Here is a 19932-nt window from a genome sequence, read left to right as displayed (position 1 = left end):
AAAAAAAAAAAAAAAAAAAGCCGCGATCGCGATCTAAAAAAAGACGCGATCGCGATCTGCGGCGGCAATTCGGCGGGAGGTCCTTCACTCCCAGGCGGAGTGAGGGACCGTCCGCCGAATTGCCGCCGAATACCTGGAACTGCCGCCCCTGTCCGGAACGGCCGCCCCAAGCACCTGCTTGAGAAGCTGGTGCCTGGAGCCGGCCCTGGGTACTGCTACCCTGACTTCTGCACTGCTGCTGGCAGCAGTGGTGCCTTCAAAGCTGGGCAGCTGGAAAGAGGTGGCTGCTGGCTGGGAGCCCAGCTCTGAAGGCAGAGCTGCCGCCTGCAGCAGTGCAGAAGTAAGGGTGGCATGGTATGGTATTGTCACCCTTACTTCTGCACTGCCGCTGGCGGAGCGCCGCTTTCAGAGCTGGGCGCCTGGCCAACAACTGCTGCTCTCCAGCCATCGGTCGCCACTCTCCAGCCACCCCGCTCTGAAGGCAGAGCAGAAGTAAGGGTGGCAATATTGCAGCTCCCCTAAAATAACCTTGTGACCTTCCTGCAACTCCCTTTTGGGTCAGAACCCCCAATTTGAGAAACGCTGGTCTCCCCTGTGAAATCTGTACAGTATAGGGTTAAAGCACACAAAAGACCAGATTTCACAATGAGAGACCAGATTCAAGGTCCGCGATGTGTTTTTCATTGGCCGTGAATTTGGTAGGGCCCTAATCACGATGGTCCCTTCTGACCTTAAAGTCAATGAGTCTAACTTTACTCATTGTGAGCAGTCCCACTGAAAATCAATAGGACTATTCAGAGGGCATAATGTTGAACACGTGTGTAAATCTGTTCAGGATTGAGGCCTTAGCCTAGTATGAAAAGAAATGTTTCCTTATTTTTTTTATATTAATGTGTTGGGGGTTTTGGATTTAAATGTTTCCCTCCAGTTTTGGAAAACCAGCTCCGTTGTGCTGTTACTTAACAGCCAGAAATTGAAACTAACTTCAAGTTTCATATTCCAAGCTGAGTGAAGTGCATATAGTAATCACACAGTGATTCCTATAAAAGTGAATTACATTTTTTTAAAAAATTCAATTTTAATAATCTGAGTAACAATGGTAAAGAACAGCTTTAAATATATTATTTTTATCTTGACAGTGTTCCACAAGGAAATGACCATTAAAATAATTTGTTTTTCTTTAAGATAAAGTATATTTGTTCTAGAGTTGGTGACAGACTATTAAGGAAATACAGATAAACATAATTTACAAATGCAGAGGAAATTTAAACACTGTCTTCAGCTCCAATTTGAATTTGAAGTTCTGCTTAAGAATCACTATTTTTTTTTCTGTCAAACTTACTTTTGGTCGCTCTTTCTTTCGCACTCAATTAGGATCCTCCCTCCCTCCCTTCCTCCATTCCCTAGGATTTTATATTTTAACAGCATAAAGTTATCCCAGTTAGTGCCAAAAAGAAAAAAGTTAAAAGGAAGACCAAAGTTTGACTGCTCTAAAGAAGGAAACTGAAATCAAAATCTATTATCAAATCTACCTATATTTTAATAATCTTGTACAAAAAAAACCCAACCTGACTTTGTGTGTGTGCCTGAACAGAGTTCAAGATTTATGTTTAAGTTTTTAAAAAGTCAAGCTGTTTATATTTGTTGTCTAGTAATTGAGGGCCAGATTCTGATACCCTTACACACACTAAGTAACACCATACTCTGCAAGCAATCCCATTGAAGCCAGTGGGATTACTCATGGCGTAAGGTGATATTCAATTTGAGTAAGAATATCAGAATGTGTCCCACAGTAGTTCATAAATAATCATACATTTTGTTTATAGTATCTGTGTATTAGAGCTTTCAAGGGCTCCAATTCAGCAAACCATCCTTATTCAGCAAAAAACTTAAGCAAATGGTTAAATCCCATTGACTTAATGATCTGGAAGTTAAGCACATGCTTAGTTGTGTTGCTGAATAGTAATGTTACCATCAATTTGTGCAACAGAGGAAGAATGGGCGTCCTGTGTGATCTTTCTTGCATAGAAATTGGTATTTTTTAAAAAGTCTGTTTGGTTTCCATTTTTTTTTAATCTGTAAAGGCTGCTTTTAAATGGGCCAAAACAAGCTGTCCAAAATGAATTATGTACTTTCCTCTTTTAAAACATATGTACATTAACTTTTAGTAGTTACAAAAAAAAAATCCAATCCAATCAAAGTAGTTTGTGGTTTTATTTGACTTTACTCATTTCATAAAAAAGAAGTTAACTTTGGAATGGCTCCACTTTTCCATAATGCCTTCTTATAAAATTAGGATTCTTTATTTTCGGACTATGGAGGATATATTCCTCCAATGCGAATTTGTTCAGGTTAACAGCATCTTTTTGCCCATTTAAGCCTCAATCCTGCAGACACTTAAATCCATGCAAATGTGGGCACTTATCTTCAGACATAATTCCTTAATTTGATTATCTAATTATTCTGGACCAAGTCATGGGACCACAGACTTTTATAGTATTTCACCAGGCTCAGTGGTTTAATGGGAGTTTACAAAAACTGCATCCAATCCTGCAAACAAATGTGAAAAAGGTTAGTCCAGTAGAACCACTGCAGTCAATGCCACTTATCAGATCAGTAACTTCTATTCACATGGCTGAGTATTTGCAGGATTACGTCTGCTAAAAGGTTTTTTTTTTTAATGCATTTGTATTGGATTATGTATTTATTAAAGCACAAAAAGATAAAGTTTTGCTTATGATTTTCAACTCCGGAATGCCATGAGTTACAATATGGTCTTCATTTCCTTTTGGAAAAGTCCTTTAGAATTTAATAGGGACAAAATTTTATAGATTCTTATTGGTTATCTTAAAACCTATCGCAGTTAATAAATACTGGCATACTTTTTGTAAGTTTTTTTTTTTATTTTTAATTATCCTATAGAATTCTATTGAAAGTATAATTTAATTTTTCTGTTAAATTACATAGGACTTTTCCATGAGGTGTAGTACAATGTAGTGATTCAAGAGTGAGGCTGAGTTTGGACTCCTGAGGCCTGATTTTCCTGTCATTGGCATGCTTTTCACTTTTTTAGAGCTACTCCTTATTTACACTGGTATAAATTAGTGGGGAATCAAGGTCTTAGGTTCTAGTCCCAGCTCTCCACTGACTCAGTGTGTCGCCATGGGCAGTCTGCTAGGCATCCATGCAGTAGTGCCAATCCCAACCATTTTAAAACCATGAATCAAGCCCCAAAATACATGAGCTTGGCTTACAAATCATGAGGTTTTTAAAATGTGGGGTCTATTATTTACCTTCTTGCATTTGTTGAGCTTTTGGGGATCATGTTTTCTAGCTTTTCTCTGCAGCCATGAGAGCTAGAAATGTATTTATTAAAAAACCCTCAAGATTCTCATGTGTTCACCTGACTCCAGGTGCTGGAGCTTTAAGAAAAACACCAAATACCACGGGAAGTCAAGATAAAAGTCTTGAGAGTTGACAACGCTGCTTCTACCGAGGCCAGCCAAAACCTGTCCCTTAAATGCTTTGTGACTCTAATTACTCCTAGGTGGAGCTAGTTTGAACATTGCAAAATGTGAAGCTTTCAACAGAATTTTTAATGAAAATTTGAATTATGATGAAAAATGAACTAATTCTTTTTCCACAAAAACTGTCATTAAAATGTCCCATTTTTCATCCAGCTCTAAAGATGGGCAAACTAACGCTTCTTTCACAGAGTTGATGTGCAGCTTACTTAATATTTGCAAAACACTTTTTGACCTCCTTGCTCCCTCTGGTGAGAAATGGGAGAAAAGAGGTCACAGTGTAATGCTTTGAGATCCCTGGCCTGGACTACAACATTTAGATCCAAATCCAGATTTTTATCCCACCTCGCTTAAAGCTTGTGGTTGTCCAGATCTGGGATTTCGTTTTGGTGTTTGATCCAAGTTATTGGCCATAGAATTCAGCCACAAATCTGGATTTGGATTCAAAGCCCCAAGTTCAAGGATGTTTGGATCTAGGGTTTAAGATTCAAGCTCACCTCTAATCTTAACACTAAAGAGCTACTGTAAGATGCATTTCCCTTTTTGGACAGGAAATCCTGACTGAAGTTATTCTAGTTGGCCTCTTTGATGAAGATTTAAGAGCTAGCCAATTTCATAAGGGGAAAAAATTCATAATATAAATAGTTATGTCCCCCCAGCTGATGGAATTGTTAGTATGTAACCTCAGATGCCATTAAAACGATTTAATAAATCAAAAAGTTCTCTGTATTGTCATCAGCTATGTCCATCTCATTAAATCAAGTTTATTCAGCAGCATTTCCCATCATGATGAATCTACTATAGTGGCTGGTTTTTGTTTGATTTGTGATGTTAGAAGTAAAGATTAAAATCTGTTCCTGTCATTGTTAACCATCCAAAAATGTTTCTACTATTTTTAAGTTGTTTATTAAATTATTGTAGGAATGTTAATATGAAAAAGAAAAAACTTAGTTATTATGAAGTCAAACATATTGTATTATCAAAAGTTCAGATAGCTTCAATTCCTTGCAAATAAAGTATACGAGTTAATGAAATCTCACCGAAAACAACATTTTCTATACTTTTATTTCTCAATCACACGGTCTATGAATGAGAATACACCTTTTCCCTTAAAGAAATTGTTTGCTTCTGTGTTGTCAAATGTTTAATGTTAATCAGAAATTGTTTTTTCTTCCAAACTGATTGCTTCCTCAGTTTGCCTTGTTTTTCATAATCTGTTTTTGCTGAATGCAAATCTTCCTGTAATTCTAAAACTGGTCACATATTTTAATCTTTCAGAACTGAACATGCTTTCTCAATGGGAGCTCATATTGTGTCAGAGGATATATTGTGTAGGGAAACTCATGAGAATTTAGCTATATGTTAGTTTATCATCCCAAGAATGTTGCTCTGTTTCCAAACGGAATGCAGGAATGGAAAAGGTCATGACACTTTTGCAAATGCAATAGAAAGTTCTTTAATACAATGAAAAAGCCTTTCCAGAGCTCAAAATTCTTTCTTTCTTTTCTGTCTGCTTAGCTGTTACATTACAGCTGCTGTAAACTGTTGTAGACCAAATTCTGTCCTCTGGTATGCACACGTAACTCCACTGAAGTCAGTGAGATTCCACCATTGTAACTGTGGGCAAAATTTGCTCAATTTGCTCGAGATGAGCAAAAAAACCTGAAAGATCTGTTGCTATAATGGTAAACAACTTAGCCACCAGTGCTACAGCGTGATTTCCTCAAAGGACAGGTAAAAATGAGCCAAATAATGCAAATAAGCAAAGACAGTCACTCAGTATTCAGTGATTACCCATTGTCATAATTTGTCAGTGTTCAAAACAGCTGTTCTGTGTCTTCCAGCAGCAAAGTGCAACATATAATGGATGAAATGATCACAACAGAAAGGGAATATGTTAGATCCTTAGGATATATCATCGACAACTATTTTCCAGAAATGGAAAGAATCGATTTACCTCAGGATTTGCGAGGGAAGCGGAATATTATCTTTGGGAACCTGGAGAAGCTCTATGATTTCCATTGCCAGTATTTTCTAAAAGAGCTGGAACACTGCAGAGACTTCCCACTGCGTGTCAGCCACTGTTTTCTCAGACATGTAAGTCCCGTTTCCAAAGAAGGGTGAATTCTTAGAATCAGATATTTTGAGTTAATCACAGATCCTATTACCGAGTAAATCATGTCACTTACCTTTTTTGTGTTTCTCATAGTGTGTACGTTCTAGATGTCCTGTGACGAATGTTTACTGTTGTCTGTGTATGTGGCCTGTTGTCTTCTCTCAGAGAGTTGTACATGAACCCCTAGGTCCTCATGCAGCTGCACCTTTTGATATCTCAAAACATGCTGGCTGGACCCTTTCTAAATTTGCTAGAAGTAATACTTGAGTTTGCCACATAAGTGATATGGCCTCTAAGTTTTCAGTTTTCTATAATTATATATGTTTTCTATTAATTTTGTTTCCTATTATGATCCAATGCACAGGTGCTCTTATAGCATCATTTGCAATCACACTGGAAAAGTACCTAGTGTCATATGATCACCCTAATGTCAACAAGTGAGTTGGGACGAAGGGGCTGATATTGTTTCAAGAGGAAACTAATCTTAAATTCCACAATCACCTTATTGACAGTAATTTTCTTACAATAGACAAAGCATCAAATTGCTGCTTACACATTTGCTCTGACATGTGTGAACTACACCTGCTGAATATAGCAGACATTTAACCAGAGAAAAGATGGTGGTATGTGCTCTCTGTGTGTAATGTGTACACAGAGGGCTATATATTGGATGACACAGGGCTGTCCCTGGGGTGGGGGAGAGGGGCGGGGCCCGGGGCAGAAATGATGGATTCGTCTCTTCTGGGACCGACTGCACCAGCCCGTGGGGCCAGGAGCGGTCGCCCCGATTCGCTCTACCCGAGGGACGGCTCTGGGATGGCAGAAGGATCGTTCTGCATATACGAGGCTGGTCTGATGTGTGGCTTGTGATTTTGGGTATCCGTCTCCAGCATTCTACTTGTAGTTTAATTGTAATACATGAACATTTCCATTCAGCTAATCAGATGTGTCTGGACAGAAAAAATAAATTTAAAATTACATTTAAAAGCACTAACATTTTGCTGTTTGGAAATGCCTTGGGCCTCCTTCGCTGTGTGCCTAATTCTGACCCTCTCCTAGCAGGATGTTCAGGGCACATCCCTTCTTTCAACGTATGGGGAGTCTGCGTCAGCACGACTGATCCAGAGGATGGCGCAGCCATTGTGGAAAGGGGCATAGAGTGGCTGAAATGGTCCTGGTCTATTGTCAGGACATGAGGAACCACTGATGGGGGTGGGGAGGTTATGCAATTGAGCATGTCATTACCTTCCTGAGAGGCCCTGTGTGGACCTGGCCCCTCACTCCCCTGCAGAAATCTCAGTATGGCGCTAACACAGGGGAGAGAAAGGGGGGGGCTTTAGCAACATATGGCAGGGTTGAAGGGGAGTGCAACTGATTTAATTTTCCTGAAGGGAAGGTCCATCTTTCAAAAGTTTGGGAAACACTGATTTCAGGTCAATTTTTGCTGTTGGGATAAGTAGAATGGGCCTGGTGATCAGGATTTCCTTGTAAAATGTTTTCAAAGACTTATCGTTGCATATTACACTGATTATAAATTAAGCCAACTTTAAAATCCATCAAAAATAATGTTAATCAAATGCTACGGTGACATGGCGAGCACTTGAACATCAGGAAATGACTGTTATGGTCAGAAATGCCTCAACATTTGACTGTTGTGTTAGAAACCACCGGAATGTCCTATTCCACACACCTTAGGAGTTTTACAGGAGAAGACAGTTCTGCACATATTACAAGCTGGTCAGTTTTTGGTACACAGATAAATAGGGGATGTGAAACCCCTTCCTCATTCACTGCGCATCTTACTTCACCATGCATACCTGTGCAGTTCAGCCTTCCTTAGCCATGCATTCAAGTTTAGCAAGATAATCTGTGTAAAATTTATTGTACATCCAGATAAAATGATTTCAGTGTGTCATAACAAGGAAAAATATACAGTAGTTTTCACCAGAACATACAAAGGTTCTTCTCAAACAACACTATTTCCATGCCAAATTTCAACTTTTTACCCGTGTCATTTCAGTGCTACCAGTGTTCAAAAATAGGTCATTTTTATAATGGGAAAAGCTTTTTTATTTTCATTTTCCACATACTGCCAAACACTGGAAATGTTTTTGCTCAGACTTTCCAAAAATGTTCACTTTGAAGCAGACACCATAATAGCAGCCTAAAAACTAAAAGTGATTGAGAGCTGGGGAGGGGGGAAAGGCAGACGGGGCATAAAAGCATTTCTATTCTGCAACTTTTAACTATAGTGGTCATGGTTACTCTCACTATAATGAACTATTTCTCCCTACTTCTTTAACCACTTGGCCGTCATCAGTCATGATTCTGTGGTCCTGAGTGCTCGTATACAATGGTTAAGTAGAGAGTACTGCAATATAGAAGGCTGGATACTTTTAAGTAAATAATTGTTGCAGTAGCAGCTCAGGGCTCAAGAGGTTTAAATTTTTTCCCATTGCTTGCTCCTGCATTTCTTTGTATTTTGGCTGTCCTTTTCTTTTTGAAAAGCATATCTTAACAAATACTGTCCTACTGTTTGTGATTCACATTAATTGAACATTATTCTTCAGTTTTCTTATTATATCTTACACAAACTTTCCCCCCACTGGTATATTCCATAATAGCCATCTTTGTCTGAACCACATATCCTCAGATGTTACTTTAGAGCAGAAGCAGATAGGTTTCTGTCTGTCTATTTCCGCTTTCTAAACCTGCTTCACTTTAATAAATTCCCATAGTGTCTGTTGAAGCCATCTCAGGCATGCCATAATTGTATCAAAGTAATATTAAAAGCAATTGGGAAATGAACAATAATGGCTTGAAAAACACATCCAATTTCACATGGTGTTTCTTTACTCTTTCCTAATGAATCTGTGTAACCAGTATTAACCACAAAAGAAAATCCCAACCCTGACAATAAATGATTGATTAAATAGCCCACTGTTTTTTAACTAAGGAGATGATCTGAAAAGGGAATCCTTTTTGTTGTGAATGCTTAATGTAGGCCCCTCACCTGGAGCCACAGCTGTGGTTTTTCCTATTGCCTAGGATGGAAAAGTCAGGATTTTATTACTTTCTCATCATACCAGGGTGTTGTGAGGATTAATTTGTGTTTGTAAAGTTGAAAAGCATTGTATGCTGTATGTGCTGATACTGACAAAGGAGCAAGTTATTCTATTCCTCATCCCCTTTGCAATGCATACTACCTCTAGTTTTCTAGAATACAGAGAATCCTTCAAGTCATCTAGAAAAATCACCATTGTGCCTCCAGGTGGGATGTCTATGTTAATCACTTCGAACTCTATCCCTGTAAAGATTAATGGAAATGTGTTGCCTGCGGGCACATGGTGATTTTCCCAACCTGATTTGCACAAAAAAACAAGATATCATTCTGTTTATGCTAGGATAGCAAAAAGAAACATACATTACAGAGGATAGGTGGGATGTAATAACCTGGCTCTCAGTCCACTGTAGCACTTAGAGTATTTAATAAGGAGTCCTTGTGGCACCTTAGAGACTAACACATTTATTTGGGCATAAGTTTTCGTGTGCTAGAACCCACTTCATCAGATGCATGGAGTGGAAAATACAGAAGCAGGTATAAATACATGAAAAGATGTGAGTTGCCTTACCAAGTTGCCTTACCAAGTGTGAGGTCAGTCTAACGAGACAATTCAATTGACAGCAGGATACCAAGGGAGGAAAAATAACTTTTGAAGTGGTAATGAGAGTGGCCCATTTCAGACAGTTGATAAGAAGGTGTGAGTAACAGTAGGGGGAAATTAGTATTGGGGAAATTAGGTTTATGTTTTGTAATGACCCAACCACTCCCAGTCTTTATTCAGGCCTAATCTGATGTTGTCAAGTTTGCAAATTAATTCCAGTTCTGCAGTTTCACGTTGGAGTCTGTTTTTGAAGTTTTTTTGTTGAAGAATTTCCACTTTTAGGTCTGTTATTGAGTGACCAGAGAGATTGAAGTGCTCTCCTACTGGTTTTTGAATGTTATGATTCCTGATGTCAGATTTGTGTCCTTTTATTCTTTTGCCTAGAGACTGTCCAGTTGGGCCAATGTACATGGCAGAGGGGCATTGCTGGCACAAGATATATCACATTGGTAGATGTGCAGGTGAACGAGCCCCTGGAGGTGTGGCTGATGTGATTAGGTCCTATGATAGTGTCCCTTGAATAGATATGTGGACAGAGTTGGCACCAGGGTTTGTTACAGGGATTGGTTCCTGGTTTGGTGTTTTTGTTGTGTGGTGTGTAGTTGCTGGTGAGTATTTGCTTCAGGTTGGGAGGCTGTCTGTAAGCGAGGACTGGCCTGTCCCCCAAGGTCTGTGAGAGTGAGGGATCATCCTTCAGGATAAGTTGTAGATCCTTGGTGAATACTAATTTCCCCCTACTGTTACTCACATCTTCTTGTCAACTATCTGAAATGGGCCACTCTCTTAGCACTTCAAAAGTTATTTTTCCTCCCTTGGTATCCTGCTGTCAATTGAATTGTCTCGTTAGACTGACCTCACACTTGGTAAGGCAACTCACATCTTTTTATGTATTTATACCTGCTCCTGTATTTTCCGTTCCATGCATCTAATGAAGTGGGTTCTAGCCCACGAAAGCTTATGCCCAAATAAATTTGTTAGTCTCTAAGGTGCCACAAGGACTCCTCGTTGTTTTTGTTGATACAGACTAACATGGCTACCACTCTGAAACCTACAGTATTTAATGTTATTCAGGTTTAACGGGCTTTACAAACACTGGAAGACTAAACTCTTTGGGCCAGACTCTGACCTTCAGAAGTGACTCCATCCAGGAACCTGTTGCTCGTGCTCAGCTTGCAGACGTTCCCCAGCATGGATGTGTCAGTCCTTGATATTTACTTTGTCCATATTGCTCGGTTAGTAGGTTGGAGGATGCTGGCAGATAAGGAAGAAATTTGCTGTGGTGATTTATTCTCTGCTCTAAAAGATGGTGTCCTGGACTCAGATTCGTTCAGGCTGCATTTTGCACATAGTGCCATTTCCTGCTCAAGGCCTGGGTGAAAGAGGAAGAGATTGCTTTAGTGCTTGTTACTAGACACCATTAGTATGAAAGTGGCAGTTGTTTACTGATGTCTCAGACCCTTTTGAAAGCTCTGGCCCATAGCAGGGTGGCCAGTTTGAATGATAGTTCCTTGGGCTGAGATCTGAGTTTTCTTTCCCTTTGTAGAGGAAAGTGGTAGCTTTGTTGATTCTGTGTGTGTTTAGGGTTGGATGGGTGAGACAACTTTAATACCAGGTCGGATCTTTCTCAGGCTTGGTCCACACTGGGGCGGGGGATCGATCTAGGAAATGCAACTTCAGCTACGAGAATAGCGTAGCTGAAGTTGACGTTTCCTAGATCGAACTAAGTTTACTTACTGCGGGTCCACGCGGCGCAGGCAAGCTCCCCTGTCGACAGCGCTTCCTCCTCTCGGCGAGCAGGAGTTCCGCAGTCGACGGCGGAGCGCTTCTGGGATCGATTTATCGCATCCAGATGAGACGCGATAAATCGATCCCAGAAGATCGATCTCTACCCGCCGAATCAGGCGGGTAGTGTGGACCTAGCCTCAGTCTTGGTGACACACGAGAAGTTGCTCCTTTCCTGTTTCTCCCGCTCCTCTCTTCATCCTTGAGCATATGCTGTACCATTCCCTTTGGCCCACATCCTCTGTTTGCCAGATATCCGGCCTGCACATGAAAAGCTTGTTTGTCTGCTCTCCTGGGTTCTACTTGTCTGAAAGGAGCAAATACCAGAGTGCCACTTACATTGTGGCTGATTTGTCAGGGAAGCTTAGATGGGGAAGTTGGGCAAGAGGGTTTTGTAGCACTGCCCTTCCAAATGACTCTCCCAGCATGCTTGTTGTTTTGTGAGTGCAGGCACAAGGGAACCATGACGTGTTCTTCTGCCTGTAGCTGGTACTCAGCAGCACCAGATTGTCTTTGACTCATATGTCCTGCTATTCAGCTGAGTAGTGGTTCTGGGCTGTGTTCCAGTACCCGGATGAAAAGCAAGCCTCTTCGCTCTTGCCAGTCCTGCCACTCAACTAACAGGCAGTTTTCACTCATACTCTATTAATCTGCTTGTGAGCCATCACGAAGCCCAGAGAAAGGGGACCTGCCCTTGCTCCCCGTGTTCTTCAGCGTTCCACTTGAGGGAGTAATGCAGGGGAGCCTGGAGTGGAAGCTATAACCCTAAACTCCATACAGGTCCTTTATTGCTAGGGCTGCCACCTGATATGTGAGCTGTTGCAGGAGAAAGAGAGGCTGATGTTGTTGTCCTAATTCTGTGGGCTCCAGCAGAGGATTTCAGGGATCAAACTGTCTCCAGCTCATATTGGAATCTGCAGTTTCTCTTTTAGTTATACCCTGTTCTCATACTAGAGATAACCCAATAAAAGGAGGCAGACCCTTGTAAAGATTAGGACAAAGGATGGCCTTTCATTGGTGGGGGGGGTTTATAAAAAAATTAATAATGAATTTTTTTAAAAAAAATTTATGTTTTTTTTTTTTTTGAAGAAAAAATGAAAAGCTAAAACCAAAGATTTTTTTGGTTTTCAAACTCAAACTTATTTTACCTTCTTTCTGCTTTTTTTTTTTTCCCCCCACCCCCTTCATTTTCAGTGTCAAAATGGAAAAAAGGGAAAGAGGGAGAAACAGAAAAAAGAGGAGAAAGAAACCTGGAAAACTGAAAAATTTGATCTTCTTTTGACAGGAGCTTTGCCTGAGAAAGTATTATAGAACCTGAGCATTTGATACCTGAATTCCCTTATTATTCGATGGATAAACCGGGAGAAGCACAATTGTGCTGTATTTTTATAAATACTGTATTGTATCAACACAAAACGATCTGAAAAACTATTCTACAATATCAGGCAAAAATCAGAGAGCAGTTCATAATAATCTAGGTTTATTTTTTCTTTGAAAAGAAAACCAACATTTACTTATTGGTTGCTTGCTCAGATTGTATTATGAGGGGAAGATCTGTTTGTTTATCCTTAGATGATTTGTTTGGGTCCCGTTAGTTTAAAGGAAGGAAGAAGATAATTTGTTTAATAAGAAGGAAAACAAACATGTGAAGTGAAAAAGTTTGTTTATTTCAGTGTTCCGAGGCAATGGGAAAATAGTGATCTTGCCTGATCTTTTTATACCTTCCAATGAATTGGGAAGCCTCCCTCATGTCCAGGGAATTTAAAAGGGGATCTTTTTGTATGCTTTAATACCATTCAGTTATTGAAGAAGATCTCATTCTGTGCTAAAGACTAGATGGGGCACAATGCTATCTAGATATCGATCTATACCACACTCAGCACTGGGACCTGAAGCCCAGATTCACAAAGGGACATAGGTGCTGCAACGCTGAGCGTCACAGTGCATAACTTTTAGGCACCTAGAAAATCTCAGGAACAACACCGCTATTCACAAAGGCCAGCATACTAGGTAAGAAGCCACCTAAGCTAGCCCCAATGGGAGATGCTGAGGACAAGACCGTGTCCTATGCCCCGCCCCTCTCATGGAGATAGGCACCTAAGTCTGGGCCGCAAGGAGGTGCCTATTTCTCCTAGCAATTCATGAATGGGAGTCAGGTGGCTTGGGCACCTAGGGTATTTCTTTTGAGAATGAGTATGGATACGTTTACATTACTTTTTAAAATTCACGACAGAGTCCCAGAGCCCGCACCTTCAGACTGGGGCTCGCGGGGCTTGTGCTCCAGCACTAAAAATAGCAGTGTAGCTGCTGCGGCTTGGGCTGGCGCTCGAGCTCTGAAGCCCAACCCACTGCCCCAGCTTCAGAGCTCAATCCCAAATGTCTACCCAGCTGTTTTTAGTGCAGCACCGCAAGGCCGAGTCTGTAGCCCCAGGCGCTGAGGTTCGTTGCTGCAAGGTCTAAAATGCAGTGTAGAGGTACCCTTAGGTGCCTGCCTAGCTCCATGTAAACAGCCGAAGGAGGAGGTGGTGGTGTTACCCACCTTAGAACTTTTAGCCCAGTGGTTACAGCACTTGCCTGAGAGGCAGGAGGCTTCTGTTCAAATCCTTTCTCCCCCCTCTGGTGGGGGTGGGGGGGGAGAATTGAACATGGGACCACATCCCAGGCAAGTGCTCAAACCCCTGGGCTAAAAGTGATAAGGTGGTCACTGCCGTCACCATCTCCTCCAGCCAAATTTGGAATGCGACCTGATCCAGTAGGCAGCCTTTGAGCATACATATCAGATCAGGTGCTGCATGCAAGTTAAGCAAGCAAACTCCTGTCTGCTGCAATTCATGAATTGCTCTGGGGCTTAGATGGGAGAAAAGTGCCCGGACACCTAGAGGGAGGCAGCAGTGTGCATGCCCAAAGGCAGAAACTTGAGCACTGAGGGAACTTTTAACGTGAAATTTTGACACCAAATGACTTTAAGCACCTACAGGGTTTGGAGGAAGTTTGGGGAATCGCAGTGGAGCCTAAAACTGGGATTTAGGTGCCCGGGTACCTCTGCGACCCCCATCCCCACCCCCCAACTGGAGTGCCTTACAATTTCTAATGGTTCTAAATTAACTCTAGCATACATCAGGAAACACTTTCTCATGTGAGTAGCCCTTACTCACATGAATGATCCTGACAAAGTCATTGAGTGAACTCACATGAGTTGCCAATATTGTTTAAAGTCAGCCTGGCTGATTGAGCACTTAGATACTATAATGAAGGGTGCTCTAGAAATACCTACCATAGACAGATAGTTGAAACAGATGAATTTTGCAAATTGTTCAATCTGGAAGAGCTGTAAATTATAGAGAACTAAATCTCCTAAATGAATGGTTCTTGGATGTCCATTGCCGAAATGTGTCTAGATTAAAGCACCTCCTGCAGCTTTGGATTGGAATACATCCATTGTGGGGAGGTGTTATACACTGTACATGATTTTTGTACAAAACTGATGTTAAATGGAGAAGGAATTGATTGTTGGAGAAACAGAAAATAACAAGGAATAACAACACTTTTTCCTATACTTTTTCAGGAAGAACAGTTTGGAATGTATGCATTATACAGCAAGAACAAACCACAATCGGATGCTTTGCTTACAAGCCATGGAAATGCATTCTTTAAAGTAATTACTATCCAGCTTCTTATTTAATGTGAATTGTGTGAACACCACTCACTGCTGTGTATACTTTTATGCAGTATATCAAATATTGTTTAGACATTCCTTTAATATTCCCACAGAATAAACAACAGGATTTGGGTGATAAGATGGATCTGGCTTCCTATCTGCTGAAGCCTATTCAAAGAATGAGCAAATATGCTCTTCTTCTAAAAGATATGATCAAAGAGTGCACTAAGACCCAGGAGCAGGAGCTCAATGATCTCAGGGCAGCTGAAGAAATGGTGAAATTCCAGCTTCGCCATGGAAACGACTTACTTGCTATGGATGCCATTAGAGGGTGTGATGTAAGCATTTCTCAATCCTTCCTTTATTTTTCAAATATCCCCTTGGCTTTGCTGCTGCAGTTTTCATTCAAAGACAGAAAGTTGCTAAGAGGCAGATTATTATTATTATTATTTATTAATTTTATTTTACTATATATATGCTGTAGCACATAGGAGCCCTAGTCATGGTCCAGGACCCCATGTGCCAGGCACTGTACAAATATAAAGCAAGAAGACAGTCTGTGGCCCAAAGAGCGTACAATCTATGTGACATAATGCCCTTCCCCCATTCGTCCTTGGACTGGACAAAATCGGCTCAGTCTTCCCTTATCTTTAGTAGCATTGTCATTTTCTCCAATCAGGTCAATTTGAAAGAACAAGGACAGCTGAGATGTCAAGATGAGTTTATTGTTTGCTGTGGAAGAAAGAAATATTTGAGACATGTCTTCCTTTTTGAAGACCTCATCTTGTTTAGCAAAACAAAAAAGATTGATGGGGGATATGACATCTACATGTACAAACAGTCATTCAAGGTAAATGTGCTCCTGCTGTTATGGTTTGGATAGCATGTACAATGCAGCATGCCTCCTGCCATCTGCTTAGTATTCTGCGTGGACAGGAACGCCATCTGTTTGACAATGGTAGGTGAAGGATCACAGTTCCATTGCCTGTTACATTTCAAGTAGTTTGTGTGTGTTTTTTAAAAGTTGGAAGAAATGAGAGAGACAGAAACTGATGAGTAAAATGAGCAAAACATGTCTGTGTGTATATACGCTGTATCATAAGTGCATGTGTGTCTTGCTGGACAGGACTCACGGGAAACCAGGTGTTTCCTGTAGAAATAATTATTTTTAACATTTCTTTCATTACAACAAGAAGCGCCCGATATGTAGTTATGACCTCTCAGCCTCCATTCTGACTACAGATCTGTACCTCTCAGTCTTGAGGGGTGTATGTGTTGAAGCCAGGGTTGGCAACTACCCTTGTTTGGCAACACCAGATATATGCGAAACCCTGATTCACCAAAGCATGTGCTTAACTTTAAGCATATGCTGAACTGCATTGTTGAACTGAGGCCATACATAGAGCATTCACCCTGCATACTAGACCCCCAGGGGCAGATCCTCAGCTGCTATATGTTGAACTGTGACAACATCCACTAGCTGAAGATCTGCCCTCAGATATTCAGCTTCAACTTAATTCATTGAAACTCTCTGAACTTCTGAGGATTCTGTGCTTCTCTTAGAGTTTAACACTGCCAGCTCCATGCTGCTCTTACAAAGAGATCACATGGGGAAACTAGAGTGCTGACTCTTGGGATATTGAAAATTCAGACAGAAATATTAATAGCTATGTGTACAGTTGTACTAGCAAGGAATCAAGATGAAGACATTTTTCTACCATTATAGAATGAGCAATGCAAAGAATTTCACTTGATCAGTTTGTTATAAATGTTTCCATGCAGTTGAATGTGTGCTTTTTAAATATGATTTCAGACGGCTGAGATTGGGATGACAGAGAATGTTGGAGACAGTGGTCTGCGATTCGAAATCTGGTTTAGAAGGAGGAGGAAATCCCAGGACACATACATCCTTCAAGCAAACTCAACAGAAGTTAAAATTGCTTGGACCAGTATCATAGGAAGGATTCTTTGGAGACAAGCTCTGAGAAACCGAGGTACACTAACTATTTAATTCAGAAAGAGATTGAAGGGTTTAGCAGTCTACTCCTTGTAGTTCTATAAAGGCAAGTCAAACAATCCCATTACGTGACCCTTATATGTCTGCAATCACCGAAGACTTCAATTTTAAAAAAGCAATTGGAAAACAGCTTCTTCAAACAGCACTCCTAAAACAATTACAGCACAATAAAGTTGTCTCTCTACAATTAGCAGGCTTTGGGAGGGCCTCTTAGATATGTTGCTAGCACTGTGGGCAAACCTAGTTTTTAAACACTGGATTTTTATTGCTTATTACAACAATCTGTAACCCACTAACTCCTCTTTTTGTCCTATGACTGCAGAGGTGTTAACAGGCCACTCTATCTTGAATGGTCCCTTAGACTCTGTGCTATCTGTTCCACCTTGCATTTTGCTATGATGCTGGGGGTTCCTTTCCCAGATCTGAAGAAGAACTCTGTGTAGCTCGAAAGCTTGTCTCTCTCACCAACTGAAATTGGTCCAATAAAAGATATTACCTCACCCACCTTGTCTCTCTACTATCCTGGGACCAATATGGCTACAGCTATACTGTATACCTTAATGGTGGTAAGTATGGAACATATCCCCCTGGGAAATCTATGTGGAATACACACTTGTTTTTCAGTCTTGCCACAGTAGGTAGCACTGCTTCTTACAAATGCAGCTAACAGTGCTTAAAAGTGAGCTCCAGAAGAAAAAATTGGCTTGCTGCCCTTTCTTGCTTGTGTGTGTGTGTGTGTGGTTTTTTTAAGGGGTATGAGTAAGACCTTTTGTTTTGTTCATCAAACGTGCAGGGTGGTGAAGAGCTCTCCTTGTTTGTTTTAACGTTAGAAATATCAGTACAGGGAGCTCTGGTCTTTCCTGGTTTTGCTACAGGACTCTTTGGAAGCTCCAGATGTGTATTGTGAGCTTTCTCAGCCCTTATTTGAAGGGCAAATTTAAATCTTTAACCAATACATCTTTCTCCCATGGATTTGTCAGGCACTTAAGTTAAATTGATGCAGACAAAATCAAAACAGATGACAAAAGAGGGCTAAGAGTTTCAAAAATACCTCCCCCTCTTTTAGTCCGGTTTCACTGCATTGTATCGCTGATGAGACAAGGTGGGTGAGGTAATACCTTTTTTTGGACCCACTTCTGTGGGTGAAAGACACTTTCAAGCTTAGACAGAGCTCTTCTTCAGGTCTGGGAAATGTATTTAGCTGTGACACTCTGAGTACAAGGTAGAACAGATTGTTTAGCATAAGTAGTTATGGTATACATAGTTATGGTATCTCTAATGTCATATTCCTACCATTTTGCAGTCATCCATAGACAAAAATAGGGTAGACATTTCTAATGTAAAAATCAAACAGGAAGGGAAGGAAGGAAAGAAAGAAAAACAACAAAAAGGGAAACAAAAAGTTCTTACCTTGTAGGCCTTCTTTATACAACATAATGAAGAAAAGGGCATGATTCCCCCCCCCCCTTTTTTTTTCCCGGTTACTTTAAATTTAGAAGTTAAATACATGACTCAGAAAAAAGAAAATTAGAAAATAGTAACTTTGGGGCAGAATCCTATTTGGTGGTAAGCATTTCTGGGGAGATACTAACAAGTAGACTTTATACTAGCTGGTTGATTTGAAGCTTTAACTCAGCCACTTTAATGCTGTCTTCTTTTTTAATCCTTTTTCCTTTGTTCTCTAGCCAATCACTTCAGAATTCTCCTCAGAAATTCCTAATTCACACCAAAAGAGAAGTAGCACAGAAAGCGACAGTAAACTCAGAACTGACAGGAACGGAATAGATATGAACAAAGGAGGAGGGACATGGCATATTTATTCTAAATCCATCTGGGCATTCCATGAATTAATGCTGCAGCTTTAGGACCTTTTTTCCTTCTGAGAAGTACTTGTAGCAACAGTGTCTTCTTAAGGATTTGGATATTTCTAAGTTCTTATAATATGGAAAGATTCTTGTACATCTTTCTTTATTTTTGTTATTAAGGATTGTTGTATATGTGTATGGTCAGCTTCAATTTGGCTCTGTTGTTTTGTAAATATCCCATCAAAGATCATGTGCCTGATTAATGGTGATTAACTATATTCTCAGATTAATTTCATTACCTTAATGGGTTTTTAGAAGAATGGTTCCCAGCCTGTTTGAGAAACTCTGCTACCAGACTAAGACCTTGATGTACCAGTCAGTGCCTACCTCCTTCCGTTGAGCTGTGTGTGCTTTAACCCACAATTATTAGAGAAACAATAAGTTCATTTTTACTGCAGACCTGGGGTCAGTTAATGACCCCTAAGCTATTTAGAAGAAAGCAGGGCTTAAATTCTCATAGATTATTTCACGGAGCCTCCCACCCCCCATCCCCGCAATATGCTATAAAACCTCCAGGGCCCAGCAGGCCGGGAGCGCCTCTGGCCTTCTGCCCTGCAACAGGGTGGTGGGGCTAGGAGCTTCTGCCCTGTGGAGCTGCAGGGCTCCGGGCTTCAGCTGCGGGGAGGGGGGTCATGGGGTGTGTGTGCGCCGGGGCTCGAGGCATGCCAGGGCTCGGGAATTCAGCCCCACAGGAGCCACCAGGGCTCAGTGCTTCAGCCCTGCGGGCGGGGCACTAGGGTGCCAGGGCTCCTCGTGGGTTTAAAAATATTTACTGGCACTCTACTCCAGATGGCTCCAGCTGAATTTAAGCCCTAGAAGAATGGGAAAATATCTGTGCAAATTGAAAGCTTTGGACAAATTGAGCCTCTGTGCTGCAAGCCATTTATTTTACATCATCAGGATAATCTCTAGGGAATTGGAAGCAAAGGCCTGACAGAGATCACTGAGTGCTAGAAGTAAAGCCACTGAGGAGTGAGGGCTGATTGGCACAATTCCTGAGGCCTCTGTGTGTTGGAGGGCCTGACCCTTCCCCCTGTGATGAAATTGGGTTCAGGAAAACTTCTGTTTCTGTTCCACTCGCTTTAAGACTGAGGCTTTGTACACACTGCAGCTTATGTCGGTATAACTTATGTTGCTCAGGGGTGTGAATAAGCCACCCCCTCCTCCCCGGAGCAATGTACGTTACACTGACCTAAGCGCCAATGTGGATAGCACTATGTCGGCGGGAGAGCTTCTCCCACCGACATAGCTACAGGAGAGCTCTCTCCCGTCGGCTTAAAGCATCTGCCCTAGCAGTGGTACAGC

General features: G+C 41.1%; 1 protein-coding gene across 1 annotated transcript in view; it reads left to right on the top strand.

Moving 5' to 3' along the window:
- PLEKHG4B (pleckstrin homology and RhoGEF domain containing G4B) overlaps positions 1 to 19932 on the top strand; it is a 95478-nt gene that overhangs the window by 60040 nt on the left and 15506 nt on the right. The window contains exons 15-19 of the mRNA XM_029912484.1: positions 5369 to 5621; positions 14653 to 14742; positions 14859 to 15083; positions 15425 to 15595; positions 16559 to 16739. Coding sequence (XP_029768344.1) covers positions 5369 to 5621; positions 14653 to 14742; positions 14859 to 15083; positions 15425 to 15595; positions 16559 to 16739 — 920 coding nt within the window. The remainder of the gene's footprint in view (positions 1 to 5368; positions 5622 to 14652; positions 14743 to 14858; positions 15084 to 15424; positions 15596 to 16558; positions 16740 to 19932) is intronic.

This window comes from Terrapene carolina, unplaced genomic scaffold (assembly GCF_002925995.2).
Source record: "Terrapene carolina triunguis isolate 2854851 unplaced genomic scaffold, T_m_triunguis-2.0 Scaffold229, whole genome shotgun sequence".
NCBI lineage: Eukaryota > Metazoa > Chordata > Testudines > Emydidae > Terrapene > Terrapene triunguis.
Note: the sequence above shows the minus strand (reverse complement) of the source record. Positions and strands in the feature narration are given on the sequence as shown.